Source organism: Leptonotus elevatus, chromosome 14, assembly GCF_054856555.1.
Source record: "Leptonotus elevatus isolate MCC_2025b chromosome 14, RoL_Lele_1.0, whole genome shotgun sequence".
NCBI lineage: Eukaryota > Metazoa > Chordata > Actinopteri > Syngnathiformes > Syngnathidae > Leptonotus > Leptonotus elevatus.
The window spans coordinates 4,090,440-4,109,892 of NC_141252.1; the positions used below are offsets into that span (position 1 = coordinate 4,090,440).

The 19,453-nt window shown below is 40.0% G+C and overlaps 1 protein-coding gene across 1 annotated transcript; it reads right to left on the reverse strand.

The window, feature by feature from the left end:
* Positions 1-6,823: 6,823 nt before the first annotated feature.
* noto (notochord homeobox) lies at positions 6,824-9,128 on the reverse strand. The gene is made up of 3 exons (XM_086094171.1): positions 8,811-9,128; positions 8,541-8,719; positions 6,824-7,240 (listed from the first exon to the last, which is right to left on the reverse strand). The coding sequence occupies exons 1-3, from the start codon at positions 9,115-9,117 to the stop codon at positions 7,028-7,030; spliced, it is 699 nt and encodes a 232-aa protein (XP_085950297.1). The 5' UTR covers positions 9,118-9,128; the 3' UTR covers positions 6,824-7,027.
* Between the last annotated feature and the right edge of the window lie 10,325 nt (positions 9,129-19,453).

Consider the following 19,453-nt stretch of genomic DNA (forward strand, 5'->3'; position numbering starts at 1 on the left):
CTCACGAGAAGCTTTTAGGTTGTGGAAACAAAAGGAGGAAGGGGAAAAAACAATTGACGAGTGATGCAGGTTAATGATTGACTTGGGAATGTGCAGCGGGTTGCGATAGAAAATGATTAGCGTCAGACAAGTTGTTGATGAGGTGTTTAGAGCTTTAAAGGCTCCTAAACGCATCACCACCCGACCAGATTTCATTGCCATCTGTGACGTCATCCTGAGTCGAGATAAACATCGTTGGGAGTCAGGACTGAGGAGGAAAGAAACGTTTTGTCATAATTGAATTAACATTTTTTTGTGTGTGTTTTTTTTTAAATGACGTAAAAGCTTTTTTTGATCTTGAGAGTGTCGCGGTGCCTGAACAGCCTGCAGGCATCCATGCTCGCTCATGCGCATCCCCGCTGCAGGTTAATGTTTGTGTGCGTGCGTGTGTGCATGCGTATGTGTGTGTGGATTTTTTTCCCTTCGTTTTTAATTTAATTTTTACTTTTATAAATACACTATGTTGGTGACTTTATTTAAGGAGCAATGCATGAGTAAATGAGTCTTTAAAGTTAATCCAGCGGTGTCAAAGACACGACCCGTGGGCCATTACTGGCCCATCGGGAGTCCAGTCTGGCCAGGACTAACATAAACTGCAGTTTTTCAAAATAACGGTTGTTGCTAATTTTGTCAGCTGGGGCGGGCTCGCTGATGACCACTTCAATTCTGAAATTTGGCAGCAGGATTTAATCAAATATTTTGCGCTCATGTTTGTTAAGAAATTTGAGGTTAATCTGCAATGATATAATAATAAATTCGATTTTTTTATTTTTATGTACTTTTAATTATTTGCACCGAAAAACTGTAAATATTTTAACCTGTCGTTATCTTATTCGGCCATGAACACTTCAGGTAAAATTTGGGTGAAAGTGGCCCCTGAATTAAATGTCTTTGACAAACTTGCCTTGAATTTATCTAATTGGAACCTTTTCAGTTAAGATGCACTGACGACAAGCACAATTTCCTGCAATTTGAGCTCACTAATGTTTGGATATTTAACATTTTCTAAATGCATCATCACAATGTGATAATAATTCCATTTGAAGCTTGTAGACTAACGGGAAGGATAAGAATGTATTTGACACCTTCTGTGTGCATAGTATAATAATGCGTGTGAAGAGTATTAATATTTAGGTGGTAAGAAATGAACAGGTGTTAATGAATGGGCTCTGCGCACCTGCTACCTGTTTTACATTAGAATAAAAAAAACTACTTATAAGAAACACTATCTTTCTTATATTTAAAAATATCAGCCTGTGTAATCTTAACAAATACGTGAGAAACTGTTCTTAATAAATCTAAATAAATGACATGGAATTTAAATAAATGCATCAGTTCATTTCAAATGATTAATTATTCTTAGTTGTTGTGACGTAACACTTCAAAGGGGATTGGCTGCCCCCTGTGGTGATCAAATGTACTTTACAAATAAAACAGACGTTTTAAAAAGTAGTCAAGGTCAGACAATGAAAATGTGAACAGAAAATAAAATATGTTAAGAAAACTGACTTAAAAACAGTGCTAAAGCTACACTTAAGTTATTGTAAAACAGGAATCCTTTAAGTGTGCTACGTGGACTCCCTCTAGTGGCGTGTGAAGAAATTACTGAATTAAAGTTTAAAAATGCATAATGTTACATTGGCAGAACTTTTTTTTTTTTGTACATTTGTGTTGTAGCCTATTTAACTTTTATGTTGTCTACAATGTATTTGCATGTAATCTTTTGAAAATTCTGTAATGAAACCTGTCTCTCGTTTTGGATGGAAATTCAGATTTAAGACGACCTTTAAGACCTGGTAAAGGAGGGGGGGAAACAATCCGAGTTGTCGTATAGGTTTACTGGGTTTATGCTGCCACCTGTTGATCAAACTGAGGTACGACAGTTTGATAAACAATTGTTTTTTCTTAGTGTGCAATTTCCTATACGGCGCCATCCAATTTTTAATGTAACATGATTGAAGTTAATATGTACTGAAACATGACTAATAGTTTGTTACTTATTTCAAATTGATGGTATGTCACGTTTTCAATCTTTATCAACTCTTTCGTCAATAATAACAACACATTGCCCATTGCAGTGAATATGGAGCAACACAGCGCTGCAAGAAAACTCTTACACTTGATGCAATAGTTCACCAAGAGTATATTGTTATGTTGATTTAATGGAATGTGTGATCGAGTGATTAATTAACATGCGCTCCTTCATTAAAATAACCTAATTGGCCATTTTGTTTGGCATTAGTGTTGTGTGCTCAACACTAATGTGTGGCCTAATGCTAATGTGCGCCACTTAAAAAACTCGCACAAATTCACCCCTGCGACTAACGACATGGCAAAAGTAGCACATTGCTGCGTTTGTGGCACCTGTGACTCCCCCCGCTTACCCATCACCACCATAGAGGACCCCCCTGTCCGCCCCCCCTCCTCAGCCTAAACACACATCCAATGTATTCAATTTTGAACTTTGATCAACACCACTGACATTAGACAGTATAGTTGAAAATGGGAAAATATTCAAATGTATTTACAATCCTCAAGACACCAGAGTTTGAATTCTTTATTAAATAAAATACAAAAATGACAATATTGTATTGTAATTCATCTATCTAATAGATATTTGTAAATATACAGTAATATTAAAATACTGAAAGTCGCTGAATAACAAGTTTTAAGGAGTTTTGTTCTGTGCTTTCATTTTACACATTTTACGTGATTAAAATGTTCATTTTCCGTTTTATGCATTTTTTTTAATTATACAAAAACGCTTAAACATCATTATCATAAATGTAATTAAAAGTTATATTTGTAATTATTAAAGTTAAAAATTAGAGTGGGTTACTGCTGGTTTTAAAATGTTGAATTATTTTTGACGAATGTAAATATGGTTATTCTAAATAAAATCATGAGGTAAATTCTTGGACTGTAATTGACTTCCATATGTTATTTTCTGGAAACTTTGAAATGTCTCCTATTATAGAAAAATATTTGTACTTACGTAAATAAATAAATCAGTCAATCAATCAATACTTCTTAAAATAGTTTCTTCCTCTCGGTTTTTTGGGCAAAGGCAAATGCTTTTTAATGAACGTTTCAATAAAATGTTCTTCATTGAGTTTCACTTTCTATCGTCTACTTTAAAACGATCGTATAATCAAATGTTATTATTATTTTGCGCCAATGAAACGTAAATACACCCGATTTGTCTCCCTACAGAAGTCAGTCTACTGTATATTCGCTCTTTGTTGAAACTTTTATTGGCTCCCTTTCTCTCCGTGTGCTGATTGGCTGGCAGTCTGAATGCAGACAGGAAGTGTTGTGTCCCCCGCCCCCACCCCCGCCCCCGCCCCCTCACCATAGGAGGCCATGTCCGTGCCTGGTCGGCCATTGTGATGGCTCACAATAGAGTCTGCTTCCACTTCAAACGCGGTAATGAAAGCTAATGACTATTAGATGGAGTGCGCCACATAAAATATGCTAAGCGCCATTTTGACGATGCATGAGAACTTTCACACCTTCTTCTCGACTCCTCACACGGCGTCCATTTTGATGCGCCGCCTCCATCTTGGACCCCACACAGGCATACAGTATATCTTGCTGTACTTATTAGCGATGAGAGATTCTCAAAGTGGCACGAGGGCTCCCTCTTTTGGTACATGATAAAAATGACGAACATTTGTTACGTACGCTTCAACCGTTTGTGGTTTTAAAATTGTTTAGCTACTTTTTTTAATGTGTTGTATAGTATGTGCAATGCCTTTTCATAAATGAAATACACTTTTCATTGTCCTCACTTTAAGCACACTGTCAAAGGCTTCTTCATTAGGTGCACAGGAACCAACGATATACTTTTTAAGCTTAGCTTTTTCTTACGCTTTTTGTCTTGAGGGTTAGCGTTAGTGTACAAGAGATCTACGTGTTCACTAGCGAGCTGTGTCAAAGAATCAGCTTGTTTGGCTATTTTGGGGGACTTTTTTGTCAGACTGACACCAGTTCCTAATATTTTGGTTATCTTCCTTATTATTTTTCTACCGATCACAATCATCTTTTGTGACAACCGTACTGATAGCCAGGAAAGTAATGGCAAGTAGGTCTTAATTTGAAGGAAGCTACGCAGCCGGCGGATCCCGGTGTTGCTTTGCTTTCCAACTGTTAAGGTGGCCTTTGCTAATTGAGAGCACAACCCCCACCCCCCGCCCACTCCCCAAATCCTCTTCATCCCCTCCAGTTTTTCCCAGGCCTCCGGCCGCCCCTCAACATCCCTCAATGGGATTACGCTGGACGCTGAGATAGCGGGCGTCATCTCATCGTGCTGCTTTGGAGGGGGGGGGGGGGGGGGTTAACGTGCAAATCAGATCAGACTTACCACAGAGATCTGCTTCAGTACTTTTCATTCAACTTAGATTCTGTTATTCATCTCTGCCGATTGCGGAGGTAGAGAGGTTACTTGCTTGCCTACATGCTTACTTAGTAAGTTCGTTTCTGGGGGAGTTTGTTCGTGCTTTATTTGAAAAGTCAGTGAATTGGTTTATTTGTTAATTACAATTGTTCATGAGTTAATCACCAAGTTAGTAAGCAAGTATGCTACTGAAGGAGTTAGTCAGCCATTAACTCAGTAAGTCAGTCACAATCACAATAATCACCAAGTTAGTCAGTGGGTGAGTTAGTTGACTAGTTAGCCACGGGTTGAAAAAGTTATTTCATTAGTCATTAGTTGTTTGGTTGATGAGTTGAGTTATGGAGTAAACTGGTTAATGACTTAGGGAGTTCAATAATCAGAGTCACTGAAAGAGTTTTATTTTTTCACCAATTTAACAAGTGGGGGAGTTAGTTAGTTGCCTACTGGCGTGCTTAGACAGTAAGTTTGTTCATTAATCTATTATTTGTGTATTATAGTGTGAGTGAGTTGGTAGTAATGACAGTTGATAAGCAAGTGTGCTAGTTCATTGTTATCCATTTACTTAGTAAGTCACAACCACATTATTCCCCAAGGTAGTCAGTGAGACAATTAGGTGGCTAGCTAGCCACTGATTTGTGTGAAAAGTGAGTTAGTCCACCTGCAATGGTTGGTTAATGAGTTGAGTTAAGTGAGCTGGTCGATGAGTTAGTGAGTTCATATATCAGTGAGTTACTGAATGAGTTAGTCAGTCAACACATTAGTGAGTGAGGGAGTTGGTCACTAAGTGAATTTGTTAGTCAGACTTGTTTATTTAATAAGTGAGTAACTAATTTGCAGTTGGTTTATTGGTTGGTTAGTTAGTTAGTTAGCTGAGTCGGTTTTCGAGTGAGATAGTTAGCAAGGTAGTGAGTGAGCTCATTACTCACCAAGTTAATGAATGTTTATCAGTCAGTTACTTATTAAGTCAATCACGCCCATGCCAATTACCAAGTTCGGTAGTCATTGAGTGAGTTGAGCAGTTAGTGAGTTAGTTTTTAGTTAGTCAGTGGATTATTTATGTGCGTTAGTAATACAAACACTTACTTAGTTAGGCAGTTATATTGTTGTTATTGAGTAAGTCTAACATTCACGCTACCTACTTAGTGATTTAATCAGTTGGCCAATTGTAAAACCATTTTCATAGTGTTATATGTGAATAGTTACGGATTCAGTGAGTTAGTCAGTCACTGACGACAGCAATTTGTCAAAGCAAGATGTGTCAAATGATATCATCCAGTTTGTCATAACAGAAATCATTTGAGTGTCTGGTACGTTTCCCTGCGTGCCACCATTGTGGTGTGATGTGGTCAAAGTGATCGTGGCCATGTTTGCGTACGATGAGAGCCCCAAATAATCCCCCTTGATCCCTGAGGTGAGTGTTTCTTCTGTTTCTCCTCTTAAAAGCTCTTGGGTGCAGATTAGCGACATGGAAACCTTCCCAGCGTGTGGCCTTTGTGCTCCGTCGTCTGTGCTGCAGCATCGCCAATTAGCCGCTCTGATGGACTCCATCCTCGCGCGTCTTAACCCGGCGCATGCGGCTGATGTGTCTCTGGTTGCCCGCGGGAGGCCCGAGACCGTTTTACGTCCGCCCCAGTTCACTTTATTAGATACACCTGCGCCGAGCATTTGGCTGCTGGGAGACAATTGAATTAGCTTCTTAGAGATGACTTTCCACTTGTTTTGTCAGCCAAATGCCATTAATCTCCTCTTTTTGTTACGTTTTCAATGAAGAAAAATGACACGTCTGGCCATTAACTATGTGATTACTTTAATGTTAGTGTATTCTCCATGCTCCTTGCGAGTGTTTTCATTTTGACTTTGTTTTGTCCTATTCAATAAGCGGCTTAAAGTGCATTGGTGACTGGGACTGACTGTCCTTTTTTTTCACTTCACTCGAGCGGTGGAATACTTAAAGCGAAGTGAAATCCGCGATGTAGAAATACACAATTTAAATACAGCCCAGGCATGTTTTTATAGCTAACAAAATTATCATCTCACGATACAGTAATCATGCCCAAAGATACTACAGTACATCATAAATGAACTTACAGCCATTGATTTGACGACGATTAAATAATCTTAGCAAAACCTTAATACTACTAAAAATTTTCATTATGCTTCTTTCAAACTTATTGTCAAACAAAAGTGTGCTGCCATCTAGTGGTCCTCATTGGACTTCCTCCCAAAGCAAACGGAAGGCAGAACAATATAGTTGCAAACTGTACCAAAAAAACAAATAAGTGGAGGGAGGATTATTGTCAATTCATCAATTTATGATGCAAAATCTAAAATTGTGTTTCGAGGTGTAATGTGGTGTCATCAAATCAAGAAGCCAGACAAAGCACAACATTTCATTCCATAAAATATATTTCTGAATATGTCATTCAAATTTACAACAAAAAAAGAACAACAGTCAAAGAGCAAAGTATGTAGAAAAATTAAATATATAACTATTCTTCTATTAAATAATAATAGGCCGTCATCTATTCGTGCTTGGAATGTACAAGAATGTCTTTCATGGGGTGCTTTTTTTCCGGGAGGGGCTTCTCATTCTCAGCAGGGCCCGGGGCAGTCGTCAGACACGTCCACGTCTACGTCCGAGTTGGAGAATTCTTCCTCCTCTTCGTCTTCGTCGCCGTGGCCCTGAGATCCGGGACTTTTGGGCGGGGTGGCGGCGGCCAGGCCCAGCTTGGCCAGCTTGGCCTGCTGCTGCTCCAAACTCTGCTTGCGCCACTTGATGCGACGGTTCTGGAACCACACTTTCACCTGGAAACAGACAAGGTTTCAAAGCAAACATGTTGAAGCGGCATTTAGCTGTTATGCTGCAAATGGAATAAGTTGCACCAAGTCAGCACCCTGCTTTGAAATCTACATTAAAATTATATGCTTTTTTTTTTGTAAAGGTCTTTTAGCGTGTTTGAAATTGTCTTCTGTTTCAAGTGATTTCTCATGCAACCACATACTGAAAGTCACATTAAGATTTATTCTGCTTAATATCAAAGACATGCTTGGTGTTTTGTCTTCATATGTACAAGATTAATTTTGAGTCATAAAAAATGCTATTATGCAGGAAACCACTCACTGAAAGTCACTTTATGAGAAGTTTTTTTGCTTATTGTCAAAGACACATACTATCAAAGACTCTTTTAAAATGTTCTCAACATGTAAAAGAAAAATAATTAAGAGTGAATGGATTTGCAATTTATCATGTTAATGAAAGTGTCTTGATTTTACACATAATCAAAGACACAAAATATTTGTGGATGCCTTAAAAGTGTTTGGAACGTTAATATATGTAAATAAAATATGTTGAAGAAAATTTGTTTTGGGGTGCTGGAAATTGCAGCTTACTATGACTACTCAAAGTCGCATTATTGGGTTTTTCCAATTTAATATCAAAGACCCCTGGAAGAGAGAAAACTCTATTCAAGTATTTCTCATATTCTTACAGTGCTACAAATGGTAATTTATCATGTTATAACTACTCAAGAGTTATAATACTGTTTTTTTAAACGTAGTATCAAAGACACCTGTCTTTTGTAATACAAATGAGGAAATACTTTAATTGCTTCAAATTTAAATTTTGCATGTTACTAAAAGCTCTTTGATCGTTTTCCACTTACACATGGTATCAAAGACACCGCTGCTGTCTTCACTTGTAATATGTAAAAAAATTAATTTACTGCAGAATTGTTGATGCTTTAAATTGATTTAAAAGGGAAAGTAATTACACCAGCACTTGCACTGAAAGTGACTTGATTTGACTTTTTACTCTTGTTAAAGACACGCTTAATACATATTTGAACCTGTTTATCTTCATTTTCCACTGCACATATTGAACTGTATTTTCCTTATTTTTTTCACTGTCTATTCATAGTTTGACTACATGTCAAAAAGAATCATACTTATTACATATATCAGCAAAAATTATGGTTTAAGTAAGATGCTTGAAACTGCAATTTACGGCTTAATACGCTTGCTAAAAAGTGACTTTTCCCCCACTATCGCCCTCTAGTGCCAAATCACTGTTTGTATTTCTCTTTCTTGATGTTTTGCAGTTGCTGACCTGTGCTTCGGTGAGCTGCAGCGCGGATGCGAGCAGGAACCTCTCGGAGCCGACCATGTACTGCTGCCGGGCGAACTCTTTCTCCAGCCGGGAGAGCTGCTCGCTGGTGAAGCTGGTGCGCATGCGCTTGGACTTGCCACCCTTGGCTTTCAACGCGTGCACCTTGGGCATCGACGCCGCTGCGAAACAGTCACCCCGCCCCCAAAAAAAGTTAGTGGAGGTGAGATTTAAAAAAAAATGACTAGAAAGTGACAGAAACGGAATGCATACCTTGCGCGTAAAAGGCACCGCGGCAGGACGCCTGGTAGGTGAACGGCGGGCAGCAGTATACGGCGGAGTAGCCGGGGGCCAGGACGTTGTACGGGCAGGGCGCGTAGGTCACCCCGCTGCCGAGGGGCAGTGCGGCCGGGTAAGGCAGCGCCGGACTCGCCCGCTCCGAGCGGCCCTCTTCCGGCTTGGCGAGCAGCGCGTCGATGGTGAACGACTTCCCGCTGGAGGGCTTGGCAGAGGCCGGTTGCGCCTGCGCGTAATGACGCACGGCGAAAGCTCCCGTAGCTCTGCTGCTCGGAATCTGCATCGTTGCAAAAGAAGAAGAAGAAAGTTGCGAGGCGACCGCTGGGTCCTGAACGCCTCCTGCTTTTATACCCGGCCGGACGCGGAGGTGTCAACACCCCCCACCCCCCTCCCTTCGCCCCCATGGCCGGGCTTTTGTCCCCCCAAGCAGAAGATGAGAGGAGCCAGCATCCCGACAACGTATCCAATTAATTGGTGGACTAGTACAAGCTGGGATTGTCAAACATCCTCAGCCTTTGAGGAGGGGGGCGATGGTGGAAGGGGGGCTTTTGAAGACGAAGAGGTTGGGGGTCGTTGACTCCCAGCCAGAATTAGTCGGCCTACAAATTCCTGCGTGGATCTTGAGTCCAAATGTAATCACGACTGCTGGGAAAGCCTTGATGTTGCCAAATGATCTTATTAGAGCAAATCATCTGATTGAAGCCGCGCAGGGCAACCCCGGACCGGCGTGACCGATTGAAGAGCTTGCAGGGGCGACATTTTCCCCTCGTCTTCATTCCCACTTTAGCCGTTTAATGATTTGCCGAGCGAGCTATGAAATGGTGCACAAACACACCATTACGGCCTTGACAAAAAACAATGTCGGGGTGGCCAAGGCAAAAGTGTGACGTTTTGCAGCTGGGGTGTCGCTCCCCGAAATGGGCCTAATGGAAGCGTGAAATTTGTCAACTGGGATGTTTTTCTGTTTTTTGTTTTTTTTTCTACTACCAACATCAATGTTGTAACCTGAGTGCACATATGTGTTAGGCCTATCTTTAAAAAGGTATCGAATGATATTTGGTATTTATTGCTGCGACTTTATTGCTGTGTGTAGGGGGGGGGGGGGGGGGGTAATTTGCATTGCATGGAGACCACTATGAGTGTGAAAGTCATTAGAGGAACAAAATTGCAGCCTGACACCTCCTCCCTCTGACATTCAAAATAGTATCAGCGTACTTTCTGCCACTCTGACTTCAGTGCACATTATGATGATGACGTATTTAAATTGTAACATTTGTCTCAATAGTAGGCCAATATTATTTATTTATTTATTTATTTATTTATTTATTTTACCTGTTGCTTAAGTGTAGACTTTACTTTATACATTTCATTCAAACTCGAGTCTATAAAACACTTTTATTATGTTGGTATTTTAACAAAATGTTTAATAATAATAATAATAATAAAACGAATTATTTTGGTATCGTTCTTCACTATACATTTTTTCATTTCTATTTCTCTTGATTTTTTTATTGCATGATTGCATTTTTATTCAATTTAATTACTGTCCTTTGCACAGAAGTAATTTTACATATTTTCTTGTTATAAAACTGTTTATGCAGTGCATTGCTGCAGCATTTTATTCAATGTACTTTTTTAAAATTATTATTTATTACAGGACTTCCATTTTGTTGAATTACTCAGAGCACAGTTAAATTCATTTCAGTTATTACACTGCCTGTATTATATTCACAATAGGATTTCAATTGTATTCAATCACTTTTGATTTATTGCACTGTATGCAGTTTTCCAATGAAATATTTTTTCGCATTGTATTTTTTCTTATCCAATTATTATTGCACTGTATTCGTGTCATCTTCATGTTTTCACTTTATACAACTTTACTCAAAGTCATTTAAAAAGTTTTTTCTTTATTATAAAATTACTTATTGTTGCTGGTATTTCATTTTTCTTCAAATGTAGCACCTCAAAGTACAGTGGGCATATGAGCAGTTTAGCATTGGTGGATTCAAGTGTTGGGGGAGGGGGGGGGGGCTTTCCCCCTCTGGTCACGGTCGTTTTCACGACTCACCCCGCCCCCCCCCCCCCCATTCACGTTTTTTTTAAACCCTTATTTGTATTCGTTTTTTCAGGTTATAAAATAGATCTATAGGCTTTATGCTAATTATGACAAACCTCTATTATTCGTGGATTTGTAGCTATTCTCGTCAGGCCATCGAAGTACGCGTTTCATATTAGCAGTTATTAGCACCGCAAAGCAGTATGCTATGTCCGTTATATTTATTGCGTTCAGTCACACAAGTATTTTAATTTTGTTCAAGTGTTCTACTCACTAGGCTATGCTGAGTAGTCGCTTGTTTCTTTTCAACTTTATTCAAAGTATTTTCCCAATTCGTCTCGATTGATTGACTGTGTTTGATCTCATCGACTTTCTCGTTGCTCGTCTTGTGTGACGATTGCGCAGTTGAGTTTTGTGCGGGGGTTGTTTGCAGTGCAGGGCAATTGCGCTCCTAATTGCGCCTTGTGATCTCTTTGCTTTGCTTTGGTCACGGAGGTGCCGCGGGTGCGAGCGAGGCGAGGCGAGGCCAGGCGGCGTCACCTTTCAACTGCAGCTCTGCAAACATGGCGGCTCCTCTTTGGAGTGCGCAATGTGCGCATGCGGACTCCGCTCGCTGTTTGCTCTGCGCGGGTGGGTGACACTCCGACGTCTAATGAAGCAGGTAAACACACTTTTTCTCTCTCTCTCTCTTTCTCTCTCATGCTTCCTGGGGGACCACCCTGCAGCCAACCGCGTCAGATTTTCCGATTTTTTGTTTTTGTTTTTAATTTTTCTTGCAAAAAATAGAAATCTTCTTTCCTTTTCATGCGGTGAGGTGAGGTTCATTAATGTGGAGGTTGTCGGATGCGTATTGGAGCCAGACACGGAACAGCCTACACTCTGCATTCATTGTTCTCGCCCCATTCAAAGTCATAATAGGGGTGAGGGAGGGAGGGAGGGAGGGAGCATGACGTCACTAATGGGCCATCGTGCACAAATGAGCGGCGTTTTGTATGCAAGTGCACTTAATATGTGTGCACATGCAGCCCTTTCATTGAGGGACGTTCCACCCGCAAAGACGGCAATTATTCAAGAGTGAGACCCCCCGGCAAAAACACGTCAAGTGGCTTCTTTAGTGAAACCTGGCATATGCAATAGTATCATAAAAAGACAAGGATTTGATTTGATATATTATAATTGTATAATTAGCTACTTACAATGAAAAAAATTATTATTTAAATTTGCCTGCTCAATTGACATCACGTGTGTGCACTCGTGGCCAACATCGAGGCGCTCTAAAGCGGCCACACCTGTGTGAAGCCCCTGTCCACATACCAGCTGTCAAGTCGGACATAATAATAAATTTCTCAGTCTTCTGTTTTTTGTGTGTGACGACAACGAGGCACTCTAATGTGGCCCTGCCAGTGCACTGTAGGCATAGAGTTAGCTAACTGCACGTTGTAATTGTGGCAAAAAAACTACTGATGAGTCATGAGTGTGACAATTTTTAGCGGATGCACGTAATCATGTGTGGATAATGCAAGAAGTCAATGACTCAAAGTCGAATTGTCCATCTTGACCCTGACGGCAGGCCAGGCCCGCTCCGTCTGGCCCGCAATACACACGTCACCATGGACACAACATTAGGTTCACCTGCACACTCTCAATTTTAACATTGGACTTCCAAAGGGATCATGCTCACTCATTGTTTTGAGTATTTTGACCATGTCACTATATTAGGAACAGCTTTGGATTGGGGCACTGCTGAATTTAAAAAAAAATGTAAAATCTTACAGAACTATTATTTCATGTGAAATAATCTGGTGTGAAGAGCAGCGACTAATTAGTGCATTTAGATGCGCCCGTTTCGTGTTGGCTATGCAGATGTTGCATGCTTTGCATTTGCACGTGTGGCCGCTGTTAGCCATTAGCTATTAGCATCGACACCCGCTACCGTATGAGCCCATCAAGGGGCCCCCCGAGGACCCTCGGGGCCACCGGAGTAGTGTTGGGCTCATTATGAACTTAATGAGGGATTAAACTTCTCCGGAAACGTTCCAGGAACTCACCGTGTGTATTCTGGATGTCTGAGGACGGGTTTTTCATACGCTAGCTTAGTCTGTTTTCATTTAGCACAGGAATCTATTTTCATTTAGCATGTTAGCTTTGTCTACAGTAGAAGTGACTTTTGGCTTTACAATAAGTCCCTCACGTGGTTTGTTTGGCACAATTTATACGTATCAATGTTCATTTCACATGTTAGCTTCATCTACGGCATCGGCTTTGCCCTTAGCATGTTAGCTTCATCTATGTATTTGTAAGCTAGTTTCATGTAAGGTGCCTGTTTTTCTTTGTCTGCTTTATATATTGTCATTTGGGACGATAGCTTTGGCTATACTGCCTCTATTTTCATTTAGCATGCATGTTAGCTTTGACCGTTGTATCTATTTTCATTTAACAAGTTAGCTTCATGTACTGTACTGTGAATAGGCCTACTTTTATACAGAATCTTAGCTTGGTTTACGACTGTATCCATTGTCATTTAGCATGTTAGCTTCATCTACTTCATCTATTTTCATTTGGCACGTGAGCTTTGTCTACTCTATCCAGCTTTATAAACATTTTAGCTTTAATCTAACATCTGTTTTCATTGTCATTTAGCAAGTTAGCTTCATCTATTCCATCTATTTTCTTTTGGTATGTTAGATACAGTAGACAAAGCTATCTTCATGAACATTTTAGCTTCATCTACAGTATCTGTTTTCATTAGCATTTAGCAAGTTAGCTTCATATACTTTGACTATTTGTTTAGCATTTTAGCTTCATCAATTTGGACTGTTTTTCATGTAACACCTGAGCTTTGTCGACTATATCAACTTTAATTTTGTACTTTTATCGGTAGGTGCATTTTAGCTTTTAGCTTAGCATCTATTTTGAAAACATGGAATGTTATTTTTGAACTGAGTTACTCAGGAAGCAAAGAATAAAATCCATCATGCTTCTATGCTAGCATTGAACAAGAGTATATCATCTGCGACCCTTTCGTCCCAGGTGCCGTATGCCAAGACCCCCCCCCCCCCCCCCCCGTCTGTGAAGTGGTGGTGTTGGCGGGGGTGCTGATGCAGACACCCCCCTCTAATGGAGGTGAGAATTGGCGGGTTGGACTTTAACACTTGACCTGTGTTTACACTTCCTGTGGGTGTCATTGTCCATAAAGTGCCTGCTCGCTCACATGGGGCGGCGCTGCATTCAGGGAGCTCGGGCTGGGCCGGGCCGGGCCGGGCCGGGCCGGGCCCGACCGGGTATGGCCTACGGTCACTCACTCCACGCACCGCCGATCCAACATTTCCTCTAGATACTTCACATTCTCTGTGTGCTTCCTCTGCATGGCAAACACACACTCACCCCAACAGCCTTAGGCACTTTATGGGAAAATAATGACAAAGCATTTTATTGTTACAGTCTTATTTCAAAATTGGCTAATTTAAAAATGATCCCTAAAAATTCTCCACAAAATGACACATAATTAATGAATCAAAGCAGTGAAATTATGTTTGCAAATTTATTAATAAAGAACTATCAAATGTCTCCCATACAAAAGTATTCACCCCCCATTATGTTGTTACAGACATATTTAAAATATTGATGCAGTTTTAAAATGTCCCTTAAAATTCCTCATAAATGACCTGTAATGCCTATGTTAAAACAATACTGAGAATTGTTTTAATTATTAAAAATCAAGCATTGATAATATCGACGTAAAACAAATATTAGCATTTGCAGATGTATTTTAAAGTGTCAAAGGTTTTTATTTTCAATCACTTAAAAGTATATAAAATAACACATGACAGTGAAAGAAGTAGACAAGAAAGTCCAAAATTGGTTAAAATGTAAAATATCCCTTCAAATATTTTATAAAAATGAAAGCAAGAAATTATTTGAGTCAAATACGACGTGAGCAAACATGTTCACGCATCATTCCCCCCCCCCCCCCCCCCCCCCCACACACACATTTTGTTATGCTACAGCTGTGTTGCAAAATGGATGAGAGACAAAAAAATATTCCTTCAGATTTGACACAAAATGCCTCATAATGAAGTGTAACATTTTGGGCAGAGATGTATGCAAATTAAATCTCGCAAATGTCCCATGTGTAAAAGTATGCTAGTTCCCAAATTAATGTAAAAAAATAAAACACGTCGAGTTGTTTTTTCTTTGCATAGATGTCTCCATGGCAACAGCGGTTTATAGTGGTGTGTACTGTATGCATCCATGTCAATGTAATGAGCACATCAAAGCACCAAAACAAAGACTGGAGGACACTTTGCGCTTCATAATGGGCTCCATCATGAACACACGCGCACACACGCACGCACACACGCACACACACACACACTGCACTTGATTGCCTTGCAAAGGAGTGAGAACTTCAAACAGGGACCACACACAGACAGGCTGCAACTTCAGCGGTGTCCGCTGACATCTGCTGGACAAAGTGAGAATAGCAACCCAAATTATAAAAATAAAAATTAAAATTACATTTTCACGTTATTTATTAGCATGAGCATACATATCCCTTAACACTTTAAATTCCTTATTTTTGCGTTTAAAAAAACTATTATCCTTTCTAGCTAAATTCCAGTCTAATTTAAAGTACTTTTGTAAAAACTCAATTGCTATAATTTTGCACGACATACCCATAAATATTGTCTGATTAAATGTATGTACAGTATTGCTTTAAATTAAAGTGAACACTGGAGGGCGCCACAGCTCCAACATTTCAATCATGAGCAGACCTCGTCGTTCTTTATTGAACAGTTAACGTGCAGTTGGAGGCCTTGCCTGCAGATGGCGGTACAGTACTCTTCGTTGCTGTCCTCACGTTTCGCGGTTAGTCCACCATTTTTGTAGTTCGACGTTTAGTTTAACAGGGCAGTCCAAACTAGGAAAGAAAGTAGCAGTTATGCCAACTCTCAGTATGCCGCCATTTTTGTAGTTATTTCTGTCGTCTCAAATTTAGTGTATTATGTAGTGCAGTTTGCATAGTTTATCACATAAAACATACTTGTGTTACAAGCTACTAAAAAAGTACCCAACGTTTTTGTAGCGCTTTGTTTGTGAAAAATTGTATGCAGTCACACTGGTGACCTACAGGTGGCATGTTGTAAATGTAAACAAAGTGATCACTGTTGTTATCACATGGAAAAACAGCCACCATTTTTGCAGTTCTTTTTCTGTTGTCCCTCCTCGTGCTGTAATGAGCTAGCAAGACAAATGGCAAAGATTCCACCATTTTTGTAGTTGTTATTCTGTAGTCTCACATTTGGGTGGGATGCACTTCCAAAGGTGTTTGGAAGGTCAACGTTACGCCCAATTAATCCTCATCAATAAAAAAATTATAATAATCCATCGCTGTTTGTGTGTGTGTGTGTGTGTGGGTGTGTGTGTGTGTGTGTGTGTAGTCCTGCTGGAGTTCATTTTAATAAGGTTACCTTTGATAATTGTTGAATATATTAACTTTAAATCCTGACCTCATCTATGATTAATAACTCCCTCTGTCTGATCCCCGCAAGCGAGACGGCTGACAGATGGGTGTCCAACCGCTTCACATACAATATTCAACATGCGCACGCACGCACGCATGCACACACACACACACACCCACACACGCACACACACACGCCCCCCCCCACACACACACACATTAACAGTCACCTGACACACCAGGCCAGAAGTCTTGTGAGTGCACAGAATATAATTTCGTTGTCATCCATGAGTGACAAAAGACATGCATAATAACAGTAAGTTTCAGGAAGTTAAGTTGGAAATGTTTTTATGGCTTTTTTTTTCTCGACCAGGGGCACTTCTTTACAAAACCAGGAAGTTTTGAAGACCCTTTTATTTTGGGGGATTTTACATATCATTCTAAATCTGACAAAAAAGACATCTAGTGGTGATTGGTGATATTACAACTTAAAATTACATTTGCAGATTTTTTTTTGTGGCTTGTTTTAAATATTTTTTTCATATTTCAAATGTTCCTGTTTTTCCCCCCAGGATTTTTCTTTCCCATTTCCCTCTGTTATTCTTAGAAAAAAAATTTTTCAAGTACATCCGAGAGGTCCAGGGAAATTTGGGCCTGGCTCCAATGCTGAACCTTTTCTGATTATAAGTATCTATTCCCTAAGGTCAAGTGAATGTAAACGTTGAGCTGATGACGACATCACGTTTGTTAGTTGGAGCCTAATTGCATGCATGCTTTCAGTGAGTAGTCGTGTTGTGTTGTTACATAGATAGGGATCTTGAATTCACACTCAAATGCGGCTCCACCTCATGTTTGTTAATGTGCTGTACACGTGCACAGTCAGCATTTTGTCAGCTTTGAGAAGGGAACTGCTTGCAAATGGTTGCTCAAGAATTGAAGAACACTTGATTTTAAAAGTTGTTTCAGCCGTACTTAAACACAGTGTATTATTCTTTTTTGTATTATATTATTTGTTAGCATTCATGATACGCACTTTATTATTATTTTGTTATATAATTCGACTTTTTTTTTTCAGATTAATTGTACAGATTATATTGCTGAGAAATTCAATGTACACTCTGATGTATATTTAATATTTTTTTTACGATTTGTGTATATTTATTTACTTTTTTTAAATGATTCTTGTCATTTATGTGCCTTTTATTTACTTGGCTTTATAAGAAAACAAAACATAGCAATATGGTTAAAAATGTGTTGCATAATGTTTTCATAAAATCTATCACTTTTTTTCTCCCAGAATTTTTTTTTCAGGATTTGAAATCATTTAAAGTCGCTATGGAGATTGGAGCTAAACCTTTTTATTATTATTACTTATCACAAAATCTAGTGTAAATTTGGTCAAAAATCCACATAATTGCTCTTTTTCACTCTACATAAATGATAAAATAATTTAAATACACACTTTGCCAAAGTTGGTCATGTCGCGCTACAGTCCACTATCTCCCTCTATTGGTACATGAAAGAATTACTGAATTAAATGTAAATGTTCTTTTTTGAGTGCTTTGGAGCCATTTATTGACGGAAACGGCGTCATCCCAGTCAGGAAGTGTCACTTCACGCAACATTTTGCTCTCTTCTTCTTCACGTCTTCATCCCCTCCTTGCTTTTGTCCTCCACATTTCCAAGCTGTCCTTCTCTCGTCTCTACCCCGGCCCGCGCCCATCTGCCCCCTCCTCCTCCTCTTCCAGGAGCAGATGTTTGCGTCTTCCTCGCCCTCAGCCTGGAGGTGCGTCGGAGTGGGGGTGTGTGGTCTTGGGCCAGTTGGAAGTCTGACTGGAGAGTCCGCATTGACGCGTTGGTGGTGGGGCCAAAATGGAGAACAATAGTCTGCTTGGAGGTGGTCAGGGTGGGGGTCCATGTGACCGACCGTCTCCGTTTATGGAGGCCGGGGGGGTTTCACCACACATTCTTCACCTTCGTGCATCAGCTGTTGTCACGGCAACCGGTTCCCTATGTGCCATTTGAGGGAGTTTGTTTAAATAAACCTCCAGTTGCCGCTTACGACGCTGCTGACTATTGTTGCTGCCTTTTTGTTTACATTCATATTGTAACATCGACATATTTTTTTCCACATACAGTTGCTATTCACATCTACATTTTTAGTGTCGACACGCTGACTGACGATGCTGCCTTTGGTTTACAATCTCCATCTGCATATATTGTACTTCTTTGCGAATGAGTGCGTGTCTTAAGTGTAGAGGAAGTGGTGGTAAGTGACAGGCGTGTCAAGGGTGCGAAAGGCACTTGACGAGAGGTAAAGTGCACACTCAGCCCAGCGTTTTGCATTGGTCTTATCTTTCCACAACAACTGTGTGGGTGCGTGTGTAAGCGGCATTTACATTGACTCGAGTTCAAACAGGTCATTAGCACGAAACAGCCACTGCGCCCGCAACACACTTGAGCTCGTTTACATCACAGCCGGCGTGTTACAAAACTCATTTATGGACGCATTATTTCTGCACATTTGTGTCAGTGCATGAATTAGAAGTTACTAGTTGATGCTCAGGCCAGCGCTAGTGCAGCATTAGCATTAGCCTTGTGAGCACAAAGGTTGAGCGGAGTTATCAGCTAGCTAAAATTTGTATGCGTAAAAAATATTTTACTTTAATTCTTTATTATTCTACTTAAAGGTTAAATCAAAGTTTTAATTAAATTATTTATTGAACACTAAATGACAATGAAAGTGACAGTGGACAGAGGATGGACAATGCTAATGGTATTAGCGATTAGCTCAATATGCCCCACATACCTTCGGCCCTCTGGAGTCAAAATGCACTTCGAGACATATTGCTAACAATTATATTTAAGATTGAAGTTATACACAAAAGGAAATGTAAAAGTGTAAAGCGTTGGCTTTTGCAGAACAATAGGCTAGGCTAAATGCTAACAGCAAGCTTAAAACAAGTTCTATGGAAAAGGAATTACAGGCTTCCGGGTTCCTATGGAGACAGATCAGATTTCCTGATAATAAAATCCGTTTTCCTGAATAATCGATTTTACCAGATAAGCGGGGTAAACAGACCCTATACATGCTGT

Bases quoted from the DNA above. Each gene is read 5' to 3' on its own strand.
- noto (XM_086094171.1), bottom strand. From the start codon at position 9,117: ATGCAGATTCCGAGCAGCAGAGCTACGGGAGCTTTCGCCGTGCGTCAT. The intron at 8,720-8,810 runs GTATGCATTCCG...ACTGTTTCGCAG, and splicing joins CGGTGCCTTTTACGCGCAAG to CGGCGTCGATGCCCAAGGTG. The intron at 7,241-8,540 runs GTCAGCAACTGC...GTCTGTTTCCAG, and splicing joins TGCAGCTCACCGAAGCACAG to GTGAAAGTGTGGTTCCAGAA.